The following is a 19,799-nucleotide window of genomic DNA, read 5'->3' on the forward strand; positions in this document are numbered from 1 at the left end:
TTCCTTGTGACCCACACCTTGACTTTCCTAAACCTTTGCTTCTCCCTTCAAGTTTAGCTACAGGTTAGCCTACACTTTGGTTTGAAGGGGTTAGTTTGAAGCCTCCGAAACTAACCCCTGCACGAAGCAAATGTTTCCTCCTTCCGTGTCCTCATACAGTTTGAACGTATTTGTTTGTTCGTTGCACTCGCCTGAGATTTGTGTTCTAGCTGCATCAGGTGTGCCAACTCGAAAAAATGCATCAGCTCCTGTAGGCCAATAAACTTATCTTCTCCTTCTGTATCTCCACATTGAACATTACTGAACATGACTGGGTAAATAAAATGTGGACTTGTGACTTGCCTGCAGCGAACCATTCTTGGGTCAAGAAAGAATAAATTTATGAAAATGAAGCTGTCAGTTGTATGCAGGAGAGACTGTAGTGGAGAGAGTCAGTAGGCAAAGATGTCAGCACAGAGGTTTTCACAGGGCTTATACCTAGTCAACAGGCAAGGGTTTTTATCAAATAACTGAGAGGTAGAGAGGAAGGGTGATAAATCAGGGTCTAGGTAGGGTGACGCATGGCGATCCAGGGGAAAATACAAAACCAAGGTACAGTTTGAATGAACTAACAACCAACTTGATGATGAAGTATAAACTAAGAGTCAAAACTATCACCAAATTTTCAAGGAGAAAATGGTGATTTCAGTGGAAGAATGGAAAGGTTGAGAAAGAGGATTTGGGCTGGGCAAGGTATATAGGAGGAGAAGGGTGAACCTAGTTCTGGGCAGATAAACGATGCATGGGGAGAAGGCAAGACACAGGTTTTCCAAATTCAAGTTCTTTTCACATTTAGGTTGTTAATATGTAATATTGAGCAGAGTTCCCTGTGCTCTACAGTAGGTCCTTGTTTGTTATCCACTTTAAATAGAGCAGTGTGTACATGTCAATCCCAAGAATTTGAAAAAGAATAGATGCATGTATATGTATAACTGAATCACTTTTCTGTACACCTGAAACTAACAAAACATTGTTAATCAACTATACTCCAATATAAAGTAAAAAGTTTAAAAAAAAAGAAATAGGTTTCCTTTAAGGTGTTTTGGAATAAGAATAATGACATTACATTGGCTACAATGGATTTTTTTCAGTTGTATCCACAGATTTGAAAACTCTTTTCCCCCAATATGAATGTGCCGTCAAGACTCATTTTCATGGATCATACTTTACCCTGATCTTTTAAAGTCACATTAGTTTATTTTAAAGCAAGATTGTTCGGGTACCCCGGTACAAAGTAAGTTAATTGAAACATTCATACTAGTATAATTTTGTTGTAATTCTCATTTCAAATTTAATGAGTCGGTGCCTGCTGGAAAGGAAGGGGCACACTGGGCGCTAACTTCCCTGTGAAAAGGCAGAGGGGCAGAGGATGAAATCTTGGTTCTTTTGAGAAAATTGCATGCCGGTGAGGTTTGTTTTTGCTGTGGCTGTTTCTGTTGCTTTAAACAGGATCTGACGATGCTTGAGGACCATTAGGGGACAGAAATCAAATCTTAATCCGTCTGGATGTATTTTTCTGTTTTAAAAAAGAAAAGGTTCAACTTCACTTTAAAGCTTAGGGAGTTTAATTAAAGTAAGTAGAGACAAAAGTACTCTTTTGAGAGCTGTCATTTCTCTTTCGTGCGACACTATTAATAATGTCGTGTAATGCTATTTTGGAAGTTTGGTTCTTTTGCTGTCTTTTGTCTTGTTCTGACTCTTTTCTCCATTCTAAATGAAAGAGGAATAAAGCACTTAAAGGAAGGTGCTATCCTAAATTCCCTGTCTTCTGGTGCACCACATTATCTGTGACCTCAGCAGTAATTCTTTGAAGAAATAATGCCCCCCCCCAGCTCTCTTTTTTCTTCCCCTTCCTCTTTTATTGGGAGTCTCTTCTCCCAACAACATTTGCAGGGTTCTTCCCAAAGAACTTTTTTTTTCCCCAATTAGGATAAACACTAGATCATGATGTGAGCGTTTCGTTGTGAGTGTAACTTCCCTTTGTGACAGCTGCGTTAGATCTGCTCAGTTATAAATCTTCGTATTTCTGACTGCCTTGAAGTCAGAAAGTGTTTTCGTTCTGCTGGTTGTGTGAGCAGCAAGCGTGAAGGGTGGCATGACAGACGTCACAGCCTCTTCAGCCAACTTACCTGCCGTAACTCAGCGCCAGGGCAAATGTTTACGGCTGAACTTCATGGTTCCGCTTTGATTGCTAATTATGGGTGGTACATTTTTGAATTTAAAGAGTGGCTCTGCGGTCACTTTCCATTTTTACGTGTGCGGTAATGCGCAGTATATAACTTAGATTTCACAATGGTCATTGTTTGAAAGTAATTAGTATTCTTTGTTAGAATATCTGCTACTTTGCTTGAATAATCATTTAATTGCATCTGTCTTTCTCACTCGATTTTGGTGGGTGCTTTTTAAGTCAAATTACGTATTTAAAGTGTGTAATCGCATTGACATGCAAAACGCCGATTACTAAACATGTTAATATAAACCATACTTGTATTCTGTTCTCATACTCGGTTTTTGGATCATGCATTCAGGGAAAAATCAAAATTATCCATTATTTTAAGATAACAGGAAAGGAGTAAGAAGTTATAATGGGAAGCAGATACTATTTTGTTTTGAATATAATATGTGAAATTGTTTGACCCTATTTTGATGCCCTCATAAAAATAGAAACATGGCAGTATATGATGAAAGTAAGAAATTAAAGAGATAACAGTTCTTTATAAACCAGAAGGCCATTAACTTTTAATAATGCTGTCTCAAATATTTTTCAGTAAATTGTGGTGATAATCAAAGATGAGCCTATGGGATTGTGCTTTGTAGTACTGTTTGATTTGATAACTCTAATAATCCATTAAAAATGTTAGAAAAAATACCGTATGCTTACATTAACAACTATTATGAGTTTGTAAAAATAACCTGCCAGCCCCAAGTTGTAGTATAAGGACAGGAAGGAAAAACAATAGGATCTAGGATCTTGTATTTTTTTTAATCATTTCTTTTAGAGATTTTTTTTTTAAACCTAACATATTTTTGTTTCTTAGCATGAAAGAGAGAAACTGGCTTCAGAAAATTTAAAAAGGAGACAAAACACTGCCCACATACTAAAAAATGTTAAACTCTTTGTAAAACTGAAAATAACACCCAAATTATTTTTTCATCTATGTTCCCCATTTAAAATGCTGCGTAGTTTCCTTATTAAAAAAGAATGCTTCTGTTTGTGCTGCTGGGTTTTGGTCTCTACACCAGTCTTTACTAGGTGGCTCTCCATCCCCACACTCAGAATAAAACAAGCTGTTTTTCCATTTAATATCGAGTTTCTACAGACCTATGTTAAAGCTAACGTTTCCTCTTCATTTTCTTCTTGACAACATGCCTGAAAGAAAACTGACAAAAATAATTATTCCCCTGTAAATTAGTATGAAAAGCTTTGGAGTCATACTCTGTGACCATTGCCGGAGTTCTCAATTTCTCAGAACTTTTTTCCCCCCCTGCTTGTGAAATAGGAATAAATACTGACAGTTTAAGGTGGCTCTGAGATTAAATAATGTATATTGAGCACATAGCGTAATAGTTTAATAAGCTTTAGTGAGTATAAATTTCCTTTGTGCATTTTTCTCTCCATTGTGCAACCCCTCTTTGGCATTTAGGATCTATAAGTTTACATTGAGGCTAGATTTTTAGTAACTTCTTTCTGGAATTACTGGGTAAAACTAATTTACTTATAGCTAGCAAAAAAAAAAACAAACGTAAAATAGAGGGAACATATGTAGTTTTTCTTTTTAACGTGAAGAGCATTATCTTTTAAGCACACAATATTTTTTAGTATCAGCTGTAAAGGAATTGTTACAGAGTGGATATGGACGTGTTGGAATGCTTTAAAAATATCGATCCTAGCTAATGGAGAGAATGTGTTTAAAGTGAACTATTGCCATTCCTTCAGTCAACCACATACAGAAAAAATTCAAGTAAACAGTAGAAAAGGCAAGCTCTTCCTTATAGAATTAATGAGAAGTGCAGTGATCTGCCATATGGGGAAGCAGAATTGCGAAAACCCTTTTCTACATGTGCGTTATTCCCTAATGTCTAGAACCAGGTAAGGAGACTCTGATTTTAAATGTGCAGTTACCCAAACAAGATGAATGTGCTGTGCACTGCTGAATAGGAATGTCGATCTTAATGTTAGTATTTTTATTCTCCTTTCTAATAGACATATAGTTGGCAAAAGCCGTGTCTGTGAGGTCCCTAAAGACCACAGATCACTCAGGAGAGATGTAGCCAGATTTCTCTTACATCAACTATGTAGATACTGCCCAAGGGAGACACATCCCAGAATAAGCCCCTTGCTGTTGTCCTTTGTAATGTTTTTGATCACTTGCTTTATCTTGAGAAGATTTGTATTTTGTAAAACTCAACGCGACAAGGCATAACAGCAGTTGAGACTTTAGCAACTGAAGCTTTAAACTGTGTGTGTATATATGTACGTACACACACACACACACACATACACACACACACACACTTAAAACACTATAGGATTTTAGAATTTTCTTTAAACTGGAAAAAAGACCTTAGAAATCATAATCTACCCCTTAATTTTATAGGTAAAGGGAACCAAGACTGAAGGAGTAGAATGTGTTAATGATACAGCCAGGATCAAAATACGTTGGCTTGTGTTCAAAGCAAAAAACAAACAAAAAATATGTATATGTAAAATATCAATATAAGAATTTTTTTTTACCCGTATCTTTCTAATCTCTATATAAGTAAGATTCTTTCATGAGTCTGGGTGTTTAGTAAATGAAGTTGAGTTGTCTTTGATGTGCTTGAGTTTCAGAAATTTTGAAATTATTTTTCAGGACCCTAGGTTCCTCTTTAAAAATAAATTAGTAATTATATTTAAAAAAATGAAACCTACACTTTTGCGGCACAATCCCAGCCGACGTTCAATAGTGTGCGCTGCAGCCACATCCAGCTGTGTTTTCCTTACTAGGCAGGTGATGTGCTTGCTTACTGAAGAAGGCTTCGTGAGCTATGTGTATTTGACACATACTTTGCATATATTATAACAGTGATTTACTAAAAGACCTGGGTAAAAGCAGATATATTCAAGACTACTTGCAAATGGCAATACAGCAGATCCAAGTAGTTTTTTTTATCGATAAGTAAATTCTAATAATCCAAGTTTCACCTCACTTTTAAGAATCAGTATGGTTTTCAGCAGAAGGACATATTTATTGTAAACCCCAAGCAGTCTTTGTGAAACCTGATAAAGATTTGTGAAAACAGCCTGCAATAAAAATCACACACGCTTCATATAACACTGCTTGATAGGTATCACTTGCACCATTAAGAACTAAACGACAAAGGATGTAATTTCAGTTCTGGCATGCAATATTAATCGAAAGCCTTTAAAACATCTTGCTGATGGGAACTATGACTGTGACATTGAACAATTATGAGCTGAAGACATCTATCTTAATCAGATTTTCAAAGTAAATGCCGTAAAACATAAAGTTGTTTCATTCATCTTTACATTTTCACGTGTTTCCGTGGGAACATCACTTCCTAGTGTGCTGCTTTAAATGCAAAGAATACAATTCAGTACTTAAAGTATGAGTTCAGTCTACAGGATCGAAATACATTTTAGCCAGCCGCCCTGCAAATACAGGGAATTATTTCTCTAATAATGTACGTTTCTTTCCATCTTTTATGCTAGTGATACGTTATCCTAAGAAAACACTCTAATTGAATGATATTAAGAGACACTATAGTAAAATAATTAGGTGTATATTTGCCTTTATAAATTTAAAAATGAGAAGAGAATGTTTTTAAAGACATCCCTGTAGAAGGAAATTACCTTATGGGCATACTCACACATAAACATCTTCTCTGGCCTAAAAAAAAAGGATTAAAATAATTTTATTGCTTTATTTGAATAAATGGGTAAAGTCTGGAAATTAAGAGACATTATCTCTTCTAATCCCCACATTTCACCCCCATTTTAGAGATGAGTAATCAGAGAATTTGGAACATGAAATTGATTTGCTCAGAGTTGCACAGTTACTAAATTTCAGACAGGGAGCTTGAACCCAGGTGTTAGGGACTGAATGTTCGTGTCCTCCCCTACCCCCAAATTCGTATTTCCCTAACTCTAAGCCCCCCCCCCCATAACTGTATTTGGAGATAGGCCCTCTAACGAAGTAACTAAGGTTAAATGAGATGGTATGGGTGAGGCTTGATCTGATAGGATTAGTGTTCAGATAAGAAGAGCCACCAGAGAGCTCTCTCTCCAGCCCTGTGAGGACACAGGAGGGTTCTCTTCCTGCTAGTCAGTAATAGAACCCTCCCGGGAAAATGGCTCTGCTGGACCTCGATCTGGGACTTCTAGCCTCTAGAGCCGTGAGAAAGTCCACTCCCGTTGCTAAGGTCACCCCAGGTGCAGTATTCCGTCATGGCGGCACGAGCAGACCGATAGTCCAGGTCTTTCTTATTCTTCCCTGCTGTAATCTGTTGCTTACTTACCTCTTCTATGGAAAATTTTCACCAACTGGCATTAAAAAATCTGTAGACTCATGAAATAAAAGATCAGAAGATCTGTGAGAGGGTATCTCAGTCACCAGCTTCTTTTTAAACCTCTATTTTGAGAGGAAGGCTTCTAGAGGCAATTAGCATCCTATAGGAAGACACAGGCTTCCAGCCTGAACAAATCGTGCTTACCATTTTTAAAGGTGCAACAAAGCCTCAGAAAATACGTATCGTTGATCTCCCAAACAATGACAGCGCCTCACTTTGCAGTTTATGGAACACTTTCCTATGCATGATCTCACTTGGATACTGGTTTTCATTATATCTCCCAGATTTAGTATTCTTTTCACTCTACCATCCTGCTCTCCATTGGTGCTCAGTCATTAAAGCAGCAGAAAAATGTGTATTGGGAACAGGCTTTTAGTGTTATGCATGCATACACACACACACACACACACACACACACACACACACACACACACACACGTTATCCCCAAAGTAATAATGACAGAGAAGGGAATTCAGCAAGTATGCATATGTCAGCTTAAACTCTGACTCTATTTCCTTTTTAATCACAGAGCATCATAACATGGTTTCCACCTAACAGATCACCCTCATCGCAAATGCCAAGAATGGGAAGGATTCCCTGGGTTCCATTCGGTCCATGTTGCCTCTAGGTAATGTTTAATGTTTGCGATAACACACATCTCTGCTTAGAGGCCATAATATGATTGGAAGGAAACTAAAAATTTGATTCTATTTCTATGTAAGACGTGGACAGACAATGTGGACTCAATAAACTGTCAGATAACAAATATGACATCAAACAATATGCTAAGGAAGAAGATCAATGGCAAAATTAATATTTGGCTGCGGGGGGGGGGGGGACCAGAGCAGCAGGGTTGCTGGGTACTTTCTCTGTATTCTCTAGTCACTTATTTTTCCTGTAGTTCCGGAAATATTTTAAAAAATAAAAATGAGGGCTTCCCTGGTGGCACAGTGGTTGGGAGTCCGCCTGCCGATGCAGGGGACGCGGGTTCGTGCCCCGGTCCGGGAAGATCCCACATGCCGCGGAGCGGCTGGGCCCGTGAGCCATGGCCGCTGAGCCTGCGCGTCCGGAGCCTGTGCTCCGCAACGGAGAGGCCACAACAGTGAGAGGCCCGCGTACCGCAAAAATAAATAAATAAAATAAAATTAGAAAAAGGTTCAGGTAAAGTAGGCTGAATCTTTTCCCCATAATTGATTAATTAGCTGTAATTTTTAAACTGTATTATAATTGTCATCATAACTTTTCAAAAACAGGTCAGTTTTATTTAAGTTTGAAAGTTCCATTCTGACTTTTTACATAGCTGTTTTCACAAGCAGTTTTAACAATTGAAATCTGAAGTAAATTGAAATTTGGTATAAAATGATTTTAATTATATGTACCTTAAGATGTTACTAGTTACAACATAAGGTAACAGTGTTTTATTTAGAAAAAAAATTATTTTCAGTATTTATAACATAAGATAATATGGTAGAGTATTTATGATAAGAAATAATATGGTAGAGTTTTCGTGTTTACATTTGAAGTGAAGTAATTTTTTTTACTATATGTCCCTTAAATGTTTTACGTGTATAACTTAAGATACTATGATGAGGTTTTTTAATTACCTTAAATTTTTAATATTTATAACATACACTAATATGTTTCAAGAAAATATTGTATAGTGCCTGAAATAAAGCTAAAAGCTTTAGAATTCACTGCATGACCCATCCGCCCCGCCACCAGCACTATTCTTTGAGGAGGAGAAAAACTGAGGCTCAGAAGTTAGTTGGTTTATATGTGGTTATGTTTAGTCGGATAAAGCAAGTACTCAACCCTACATCTCCTGTTTCCTTTTCTAGTACTTTTCCTTCTATACCAGACATTTTCTTTGTGATAAAGAATACGTTATCTGAATAGCATAACAAATTCTGCATTACTTGGGACATTCAATTCGCTTTTCTTATTCTTTATAAGCCACTTATCACATAGTAATAGCTTTTAGTTGCCTTCCAGCCTATTCTTATCCATATTCCAAAATGTGCTTTATTTATATCATACCATATACTCCATTTCAAGTCAGTAAAATTTAATTGCACTAAAATCAAATGTCCATTAGGAAATCAGAGAGGAGAGAAAAGCGTCTGTTGATTCTGTGTCAGCAGTTCTTCCTTGTCAAGATTGGGACAGATTTTTCCTTTTTTGCTTACTCTCTCAGGTAAAATATTTTTTAAATGGGTAGAAGGATATCCTGAAACATATACTGAGACATTCAAAAGGTATTTAGATCCATTTTTCTATGCATATGTAAGTTTTATGTATGATTCTGTAAAAAAAAAATGGTTATGGAAAACTAAGAATTCTGTAGAGGATAATGTGTCTGTGGCATTATTGGTGTTAGGTATATTGAAAGAGGAACTAGTTTAACCATTTCCATTTGCTTCCACCCACTAAAGCAGGTTAGGGTGCTTGACAGGAACAAAAAAGAGAATAGCAGAGATAATTCATACGACACGAAAGAGAGGTGAATAAATTTACGTTCTCTATAATTTGACAGCCATTTGTGTGATATTAGGAACTTTGTAGAAAGCTGTTTAAGTAGCTCCAAAGAAAACTCTATTCTCGCCTTCTGGAATTCCCACTGAATGTATATTGAGCCTTCTTTCATTCTTTTTTTGTCTTTGAATTACTCTTTCATATTTAAGCAGTCTTGGTCTTTCTGATGCCATCTGAGTGATTTTCCCAGATCTCTTTTCCAACTCACTGGTACTCTCTACAGTTGTATTTAATGTATTGTTTGAACCACCCAGTAAGTTTCTAACTTCAGTGTCTGCAAACACATTCTACCTTTTTTTGTAACCGCTCCTTCTTTTTTCATGGTCTCTTATTCTCATGTTCCTAATTTCTTTTAAATCTGTAATCATTCTAAACATACTTATTGTTTTATCTTATGGCCATATTATCGGAAGTTCAGGGAGATAAATTTTTGCTTTTTGTTTTGTCTGTAGATTTTGACTCAAGGTAGATGTTTTCTCTTAAGTTTTGTAATTTTAGACAGTAAATTCATTGAAAGTAGGGTTTTTTCTGTGGAAATCCTTTGTGACTTGAGTTGAGAGCGTATTCTTCCAAACAAGTTTTGCATTTGCTTCTTCTGGGTCCTTGGGGAGAGGGGGGTAGTGTTACTGATGAGCACCACTTTTAATATTAAGTTCTTGGCTTGGGGGTCCCAGAACTATGTTGATGGTAAAAGTTTCAACTTCATACTCCGACTCCAGCGAAGCCCAGGCTACCAGCTGAAATGTTTACAAGTTGTTTTCCTCCCCATCCAGGTTCAAGACAGCACAGCAAGATTGCTTATTGTCTTTCTGCAATGAGAAGGTTTTTTAAGTCTACTCTTAGACTGAGGGTATAGCACTTTACGTGTCCAGGCTGTATGTAGGGGTCTCAGTAACAGCTGAGGCATGGATTCTTGACGCTCGCTTGTACATTGAAATATTACAGAGGCTGGCAGGTATCCCCAGGGAAGCTACAGTGTTGGCTCATGTGCACTCAACAGTTTTTCTCTCCCCTCTGTTTCTGGCCCATCCTTTCTTTCTAATTCAGTTATATTAATCTAAAGTTCACATTCCACTGGTGGGCTAAGATTGTTGGCTGTTTTGTTCACTGCTGTATCCTCAATGCCTGCAACAGAGCCTGGCAAATGTTAGACAATAGATACACTAAATGAAATCGTCCAAAAGGTATTTACTATATTTAACCCAGGAATTCTGGATATTTCATAGCAAGGGATTTGACAGCTAATCCAGGTTGCCACATTGCTAGAAACAGAAAATACACCGGACTCTCAAAGAAAAAAGAATGCAAAGGTTGAAAAGACTCAGACCTTGATGATTTCTTCTAATCCTCATTGCAAGGAATGACCGTAAAGAAACGGAACCAAATTCTCACTAACTCAGTAAGAACAGTAAACCAGTTCACGTGTGCTGATTAAATAATGCCTTCTGGCCAGTACAGATCGTCCTTTTACATCTTCTTGTGTATCTTCAAGGTTTTTCATACTCAAATATCTTTATATAAATAGCCTTACAATCAGTAGTCTGATGGTGAAGGTGATGAGAACAATGCTGTTTATGTTTATAGTATTTTATGGTTTTTAAAGCACATTTTACATTTTCATTTGATTTGTGTGCAACTGTCAGAAATGTTTAAGTGACAGATAAACTGTGGTGACAGTTTTTACACAGTGCCATATTTTAACCAAAGGCTTGCAGAGGTATGTAAATGGACAATTCCCTTTCAAATACCTAGCTTGTGTGAGAATCGCTAGATAAAACAACGAACCAGAGGAGCAAGTTTATGTGAAAGTGATTTTCTGAGTGAGGTGAGATCTCTCTTCCCTAATTTCCATTATACCATTTCTTATCTTTTTATTATAGTATGGAGGATGGGGGTGAGAAAGGAGAGGAGAAGAAAGCACCTTGAATATGTAAATGTTTTCGTTCAATTTGGGCTCCACTGAGTTGTGGTATGACTAAGTACACATATTTTCTTAACTCAAGTTTTTCCCATTTATGAGGAAAATTCTTGCTACTTAATTGTTTTCTCCATAGGGATGTAATGTCAACTAAATGTCTGCAATATTTATGATATTTTCTGAGCAAAGGAGATATTTTTAATGTAATGTACTATTTTCAGTGTCATAAAATACTTTGTATTTATAATATGCCTTTCCTAATAGCTCCTGAAATGTAGCCAGATGAGGAAGGTGTTTACCATTTTTACCAGTAGAAAAATTTACCATTAGAAAATCAAGGAAAAGCAACTTCTGTAAGGCCACTGAGTTAGTTGATAATGGAACAAAAGAATAAGCTAAATCTAAGAATTACATTGGGATTTTCAAACGCAAAAGCTATCTATGATTTGGTCCTTGTATACTTGGAGCATCCACTCCAAGCCCTGGTCACTAGCAGCACTGTTTACAACAGCCAAGACATGGAAACAACCTAAGTACCCATTGACAGATGATTGGCTTAAGAAGATGGTGTATATATCTACAGTGGAATATTACTAAGCCTTCAAAAAGAATGAAATATTGCCATTTGCAGTAACGTGGATGGACCTAGAAAATATTATGCTTAGTGAAATAAGTCAGACAAAGAAGGACAAATACTCTATGGTATCACTTATATTGGAGTCTAAAACATAATACATATAAATCTATATACAAAATAGAAACAGACTCACAGGCATAGGAAACAAACTTATGGCTACCAAAGGGGAGAGGGACGGAGGGACAAATTAGGAGTATGGGATTCACAGATACAAACTACTACACATAAAATAGATAAGCAACAAGAATTTACTGTATAGCACAGGAAGTTATACCAATATCTTGTAATAAACTATAATGGAATAGAATCTGCAAAAGAGAAAAAAACCCTGAATCACTATGCTGTACACCTGAAACTAATGAAATATTGTAAATCAACTGTACTTCAGTAAAAAAAATTAATATGGTAATAAAATATACAACAGCAAAGTGCTTTACAGGTTTTGTTTTGGTGACCTGTTTTACGAAAGAGTTCAGTTTTGCTTGAGACAGGTGGGAGAAGGTAAAGGTACAGCCAGGAAGTAAAGTGAGAATGAATGAATTCGGTGGTAGAGAAACAAAGGCTTTAACCCCACCATTGCTAATCCCCAGTAAACGGGTGTGGCTCCTTCTAAATGTTTGTCTAGCTCAACACGGTCTGTGCATCTTGTAAATTCCTGGGGGGGTCCAGAACCAGAGTTTATTCATAAATTCAACTCACTGTCTTTGGTATCCAAGAATTCTCAAGCCACAGGAAGAATGCTTCTCCGGTTCTCTAGTAGTTCAGTCAAGTTAAAAACGTTTCTGTTCTTCCTTGGTTCTCTTCCCTTCCCCCAGCCTCATCCCCTGTCCTTCATCTCCCTCCCCCTCCTTCCCCCTCCCTTCCTCCCTCCCCCTCCCTCTCTCCAGCCCTCGATCTCCCATCACCCATTTGTCTTTTGTTAGCACACTCCACTCAAACTGCAAACAATTATCTTAAAGCAGCACAGCTGTCAGCCCCTAGCCTTCCATCTCCCTTCCAAAATAGTGCTTCTTCCCTGGGGACATCTGTAGCCAGCCCGCCAAAGCCTTAAGGGGCACATGTGGACATGCACCCACACAAGGGTATTTGTATCTCCTAGCAGCTATTATTTTCTCTCCCCACTTTCCTGTTTGAAAGTCCATTTCCACTCTGGCCCCCGAAGACCTCAGCCCAAGGCTGTGAACCAGAGAGAGCTGGACTGAGTTGCACCTAGCTCTCTGGAAGCTGCCTGTAGTGGCTTTTAATTAAAAAAAAAAAAAAAAAAAAAATTCAAACCAGCAAATATGCCCAGTTAGGTTAAAAAAAAAAAAAAGATGTTCCTTTTTTTTTTCAAATTCTTGTCATGATTCTGTGGTTATAGTAGATGGGAAAAAGAGACCCGCTGAACTTCATGACTAAGAGATCAGATTCCCTCTTCTCTGGGAACTGCCAAGACAGTAGTTTATTTCTGATGCCTGTGATATTTCCGATTCTTGCTTTGTTGCCTGTTCAAGGAAAGGCGTTTCCTCTTCAGAGGTATTGGCCAGTGTGTTCTTGCTTCTCGCGGACAAGGCTCCCGAGTTACTTTGTTTTCCCTCGTGATGTTCTGCCCTGAAGATGGCTGTTTCCTCCGGCTTAATAAGTTGCCTTCAGCACTTACTATATGCCAGGCCCTGTATTTTTAGATTCCTTTAAATAAGCACTATAAAATAAATGAAGCTCAGAGAGCTATGTAACTTATTCAAGAAAACACCCCATGAAAAATAAGTCTCCCATGTTTATTGTCATTTGTCTCTATGGCCCCTCCACCTCACTGGCTCATACAGCAGAGTTGCTATCCAGGAAAGTGGTCAAAAGTTTCTTTTCTTCCCCCTGTGGAGCTCAGTGAATATGCCTTCATTTGCTTGGAATTGGGTTTTATAATTTGATTAAACTGGAATCTACTGCATTGTCAAACAGCTTTTTGTGGTCTAGTAGGCGGCACACCTTACTGTGTATGTTATGATCCAGGCTTACCCCCAGCTGATAGGTTTAATGGGATGGCCTTCAGTGTTCTGTCAAAGAGCTAACTTCTTTGGTGGCAAAGAGCTGAGCACAATGAGTGAAGTCTAGTCTGTCTAATGTTTATTACTATAATGTGAATTTCAACAGATATCTGCTATCATTTGTGTCCAGTTTATCAAATAAAAACAAGCAGCTGTCAGGCTTTCATGAACGTTATATGAGCGGTAGGCACTTGAACAAAGGAAGATGGGCTGAAAGAAACAGCACTAGTTACGCACAGTGTATAATTTCCAGTAAGCACAGTGCCAAGAATTTAATTGTTTTTAAAAAAAGTAGGGAAGACCACTTGGAAAAAATAACCTACATCTTTTCTCAAATATCTAATTTGGAGGATTTTTAATCATAAGCTTTAAAATATAAGGAAAACGTGCTATACTTGGCAAATTATAATACATATTTTATGTATTGTTTCATATCTTATATATTTATATCTTACATGTTCTTATATATTTTAGGTAATTTCTCTATTATTCACACATCTTAAAAGGTAGATTTTAAATATTGGAACATCTGCCATGATTCAAAAGAAAAATTCTGAAAAACCAGTTTCTGTAGTGAGTTACATGGTACCTGCCTGGATGAGATGACACCCCCCTCCCAAGGTCCTGTTATTTCATAAGTATCACCAATCATTCAGCATATTTTTAGGAGTCTTTGAAGCACAAGGCTTAGTGAAGGTACTGAAAAATCCAAAGAGCTTTAAGTTAGAGTCCCTGCCTTTCAGGATCTAAGAATTTAGTTGGGGAAATAAGACATGTTTGCAAATTACCTTAGAATTAAAGGCAATACATATGTGTAACTGAACCACTTTGCTGTACACCTGAAACTAACACAGCATTGTAAATCAACTATATTTCAGTTAAAAAAAAAGAAAAGGCAATGTGAGCAGGCCCCACTTCCTACTTCAACTCCCCCTTCATTGACTTCTTCACCAATAGTCATTCATTCAACAGATATTTACTGAGTGTCTATCATCGTGTGGGCCTTAGGGGTTCCACGGTGACTCTCCATAGAGAGTCTAACAGGGGACACGAAACCTGTAAAAGTGGTCTAATACAGAGGGAAAAGTGAAAAGAGCCGTGGAAAAGAAAGATAAAAGGGACTTCCCTGGTGGAGCAGTGGTTAAGAATCTGCCTGCCAATGCAGGGACACGGGTTCGAGCCCTGGTCCAGGAAGATCCCACACGCCGCAGAGCAACTCAGCCCGTGCGCCACAACTCCTGAGCCCGCGAACCACAACTACTGAAGCCCCCGCGCCTAGAGCCCGTGCTCCGCAACAAGAGAAGCCACCGCAATGAGAAGCCCGCGCACCGCAACGAAGAGTAGCCCCTGCTTGCCGCAACTAGAGAAAGCCTGCACACAGCAACAGAGACCCAGCACAGCCAAAAATAAATAAAATAAGATAAATACATTTATTTTAAAAAAGAAAAAGAGAAGAAAGATAAAAGACTCTAAGAAGACTCAGGAGAAATAACTGATTTCTACTTGAAGAAAACAGAAGGGCTGTCATCATTCTGAGAACTTGAAATACACAGGGTTTGGATATAGAAAGTTGGAGGAACATGTGTTTCAAATAGAAGCCACTGTACAGAAGTGGAAAGCTGTGGTGGAGATATAGTGCATACAGCAAGCTTGACTAGAACAGGGATACATCAAGAGATTCATGGGGGTAACATTTGCAAAGATATCTTGAACAAGGATCACATTCACCTTTAGAGTTCACTTTATGTTTTATAGGCAAAACGCCTTTGGAGTTTTCCAGAATAAAATGACATGTTCAGAGCTGTGTTTCAGGAACACTGAACTTGGTGACTCTGTGAGGTCTCATCTGAAACTTTTTCTCAAGCCTATGCAAAGCCTGTATCAGCGGATTAGCTTAAAGCAAAGGCTACGGTTGATGTTTCGGCTGTCCTTGGGTGGATCTGCCAACCTCTATTAGGTTCTAAGTGCCGGTCTCCAAGTCCAAGCCCTGTTCTCTGTTTCCTTGTGCCCACCTTGGACCTTGGTCATAGAACTTCCCTGGGTATTCATCTGTCTTCCTATGAGGTGAAAAGAGAATGTTCTCTCTATTCTCAGTACTTTTCTTAAGCAAACTTTTTGATCTTAAAAACACTTCAAATCAGGTAACTGATCATGTTTCCCTCTTTTCCCTCTTTGCAACAAGGTAATTCAGAGCCAGATTTGTACCCTTCTCTAAACATGTGTAGAACTATATACAGCAGGCGTTTTGTCCACTCACCTCATATCTGGCTTTATCTTTACCACTTTCAGTTTTCTTTTATTCTATCTTCCTCTCTGACTGTGTTCAATTTTATTTTATCTTGTTATACTTTATAAAAGTAATCTATCTTGAATAAGTCGGTAAACATAAATGCATACGCCAGCTACTTCTCACGTCCTGTAAGCCAGAATCTCTAGAACTAGTGTTGACCTCCCACCGAATCTTTGGATTTTCTTCTGTTTGTGATTTGTCAGGATTTAAATTCCTGGCCATCCACCCCATCTCGCTCAGACTCTGCACTTATTCTGTTCCATCAAATTTTTTAAATTTATTTATTTATTTATTTCAGTACTCGGGCCTCTCACTGCTGTGGCCTCTCCCGCTGCGGAGCACAGGCTCCGGACGCGCAGGCTCAGCGGCCATGGCTCACGGGCCCAACCGTTCCACGGCATGTGGGATCTTCCCAGACCGGGGTGCGAACCCGCGTCCCCTCCATCGGCAGGCGGACTCTCAACCACTGCGCCACCAGGGAAGCCCTCCATCAAATTTAAGATTGAACCTAGCTTTCATTATCTGGATTTGTTTTATTGGTAGGCCTCCTAATTAGGTAGTCAAATCAAAAGAGGCCCCAGCAGACAGAACACGTGTGCTGAAATAACCTCAGACAACTGGAAAAAGGAAGGGTGTTTACATGATGTCTTGCACATTGTAAGCTCCTAACGAATACTTGCAAAAGGAATGAGTAATCCGGAGAAAGCAGCAGCAGAAACTAATTAGTTTCTGGAAGGTTTTAAATGGAAGGTTTTAACCCACGATTTATATTTTGATTTAAGAATAAGAATCCAGAAACTAACACAACATTGTAACTCAACAATACTTCAATAAAAAATAAATTTTTTTAAAAAAACTAAAAAAGAATAAGAATCTTAAGTTCAGCATAATGAAATATATAACAGACCTTAAATCTCTTAATGTTTCAGTAACAATCTTAACATTTATAATGCTGTATCATTTACACAGTGCTTTCATCTGTTACTGACTTAGCAGATCCTTAGAATATAGAAGGTTGATAAATGCCTGTGGGATGAATGACGACGTGTGTGAATAAATGAATGAACGAGTGCATTTCACTGAATCTTTAGATTGCACTAATACCTGGATGGGACAGTGGTATTGGACTGTCCAAAAAGTTCGTTCGGGTTTTCGTAAGATGCTATGAAAAACCCTAACAAACTTTTTGGAAAGCAATATTCCCCACATTACAGTTGAAGAAACAGAGGCTCACTATCACGATGACTGACAGAGTTAGGAAGTAAATTTGGTACCCTGACTTCTGCGACGCTGCTCTTCCCTCGACATAGTATAATATCTGATATATCATTTATTCTCTGTAACCTATCTATAATATAAAACCATTCTTTCATGGAGCTGTACTTAAAAACATGGAGTCATCTGCTTCTTCCTAGGCACAGTCTTAATACTTTGTTATGTATTGTTTCTCTTGTTATGTATTGTTACGTATGAAATGTTTCTCTTCTTTCTCTCTTTGTTATGAGGCCGACCTTGTCTAGGCCCTCGTAACTGTAGCTTATTTTATTTAAAAGTAATTTTATTATTTATTTATTCATTCATTTTTTGGCTGTGTTTGGGTCTTCGTTGCTGTGCGTGGGCTTTCTCTCTAGTTGCGGCGAGCGGGGGCTACTCTTCGTTGTGGTGTGCGGGCTTCTCATTGCAGTGGCTTCTCTTGTTGCAGCACACGAATTCAGTAGTTGTGGTTCGCGGACTCTGGAGTGCAGGCTCAGTTGTTGTGGCACACGGGCTTAGTTGCTCTGTGGCATGTGGGATCTTCCCCGACCAGGGATCGAACCCGTGTCCCCTGCAGTGGCAGGCGGATTCTTAACCACTGCGCCACCAGGGAAGTCCGTAACTGTAGCTTATTATATGTCATCTTATAAACAGCTTCTTGAAATGTTCCTTAAAGACATCTATAGAGATTCTAATCATATGCACTGATGCTAGGAACAGCAAAGCTAAGTAGTTAAATGATACCTGAATAATAAATCTTACATGAATTTTAAACTGTTTCTTTTATTCTCACACGATTAAAACTGTATGCGCTATTTTAACCCTGCCATGTCTTCAAAGGCTAATTTCACTTTAACTGAGAATTAGACTTCCGTAATTTTTCATGGGCACCAAAACAGTGGACCAAGTAAGATTTCTATAGTTTCCAGAATGGGAGTCTTCAAGAATAGTGACTTGTACAAGGAAGCAGCTCTGTTTCATAGATTTGGGTGTGATATCTGTCCCTCATTTCAAGAGTAAGAAATTACTAGTTGTTAAATGATATGATATAGATTATTAGAGACCCCAGGAAACATGGTGTTACTGATATTATACACTGTGGGAGGAGTAATTTTAATTGTTGTACCCTGTAAAGAGGTTTGATACTATGTATTCAAACTCTTACATATCATGTATCCATTTCATGCAACCAGAATTACAATGTTAGACTGTGTTAACAATCACTGCTGGAGTTCACACTGTAGATGAAAGATAGTCCCTGTGTTTCCTGTTCTCTTTCAATATGGGCATTTATATTAAATGCATGGTTTAATACAACACTTTAAAGGTATATTGCACTCTGAACTGAAGTTAGTCAAAAATTGACATCTTATGTGTGCGGAACCATAATAAGTTCAGCATTAAATTAAGGAGTCATCTGTCTGTTGGCTAAAATGTAGTATTTGTGCATTCTAGCATGTCCAAAGCTAGGTAATGAGAATGAGAAGTGGGTCTCAAATGTTCCATTCATTTGCGTATTTTAACTTATGACTTACTAGCTTTAGAGAATTTCTTCCTGGTTACACCCCACTGTTGTGTTTATATTTTGAAGTTGCTGGATCCTTTATGATTCCGGTTTAGAACAAAATATTTGTACCACTGACATAGTGGCACGAGTCGCTCTGATCACTTATGACTTACACCAAAATGTAGTTCTACTGCATACTGTGAAATTGGAAAATCTGTTCTGCATGTGTTCTAATGGATGTAACAGTCATTAAGTATATGAGTCTTCTGACGTTGTAATCAGCTGTGATTCAGTCTGTTAAATATCCATGAAAAACATCTGCTTCACACAGTGACCTTCTGCTAAAGAATACTTAGCGTCTATTAGTAGATCACAGTGCAGATCTGCCTTATTTGAAATGCGCTAGAGTAGTCTACTGCTGTTTAGCAACTAGCTTGTAATAATTTATTGCAGTTAAATAAAGCTTAAAAAAACTCCATTAAATAATTATAGGGATTATATGCGCTTCCAAAACCTTTGTGTTCTACAGAAATTACCCATTTAATTTCAGGGTTGGTTTGTTTTAAAAAGCTGAAATCTAAAGGCACGTTAGGGGAGCTGTCAGATGCTATTTTCTGTAGGTGTTAATAAAACCAGATGAAAAAAAAATCTGAAACAAATTAAAACCAAAAGCAATTTTACCATCTGTGGTATATTAATTAGAACTTTGTGTATCAAGGCTAAACTTACTCTTAGAGAATGTCACTGAACACCCGCTTAATAGAACAATATGCAAATGTATTAGGTTATGGATTTACATGCAGTTTTTTTGTTGTTTTTTTCGGTACACGGGCCTCTCACTGTTGTGGCCTCTCCCGTTGCGGAGCACAGGCTCTGAACACGCAGGCTCAGCGGCCATGGCTCACGGGCCCAGCCGCTCCGCGGCGTGTGTGATCTTCCCAGACCGGGACATGAACCCATGTCCCCTGCATCGGTAGGCGGACTCTCAACCACTGCGCCACCAGGGAAGCCCTACGTGCAGTTTTTA

The 19,799-nt window shown here is 38.1% G+C and overlaps 1 protein-coding gene across 1 annotated transcript in view; it reads left to right on the forward strand.

Moving 5' to 3' along the window:
• The first annotated feature begins 560 nt into the window (after positions 1-560).
• Positions 561-19,799, forward strand: part of LOC112401351 (teneurin-3) — a 200,643-nt gene continuing 181,404 nt past the window's right edge. The window contains exon 1 of the mRNA XM_024747546.1: positions 561-591. Coding sequence (XP_024603314.1) covers positions 561-591 — 31 coding nt within the window. The remainder of the gene's footprint in view (positions 592-19,799) is intronic.

Source organism: Neophocaena asiaeorientalis, unplaced genomic scaffold (genome assembly GCF_003031525.2).
Source record: "Neophocaena asiaeorientalis asiaeorientalis breed wild unplaced genomic scaffold, Neophocaena_asiaeorientalis_V1.1 scaffold683, whole genome shotgun sequence".
Lineage (NCBI taxonomy): Eukaryota > Metazoa > Chordata > Mammalia > Artiodactyla > Phocoenidae > Neophocaena > Neophocaena asiaeorientalis.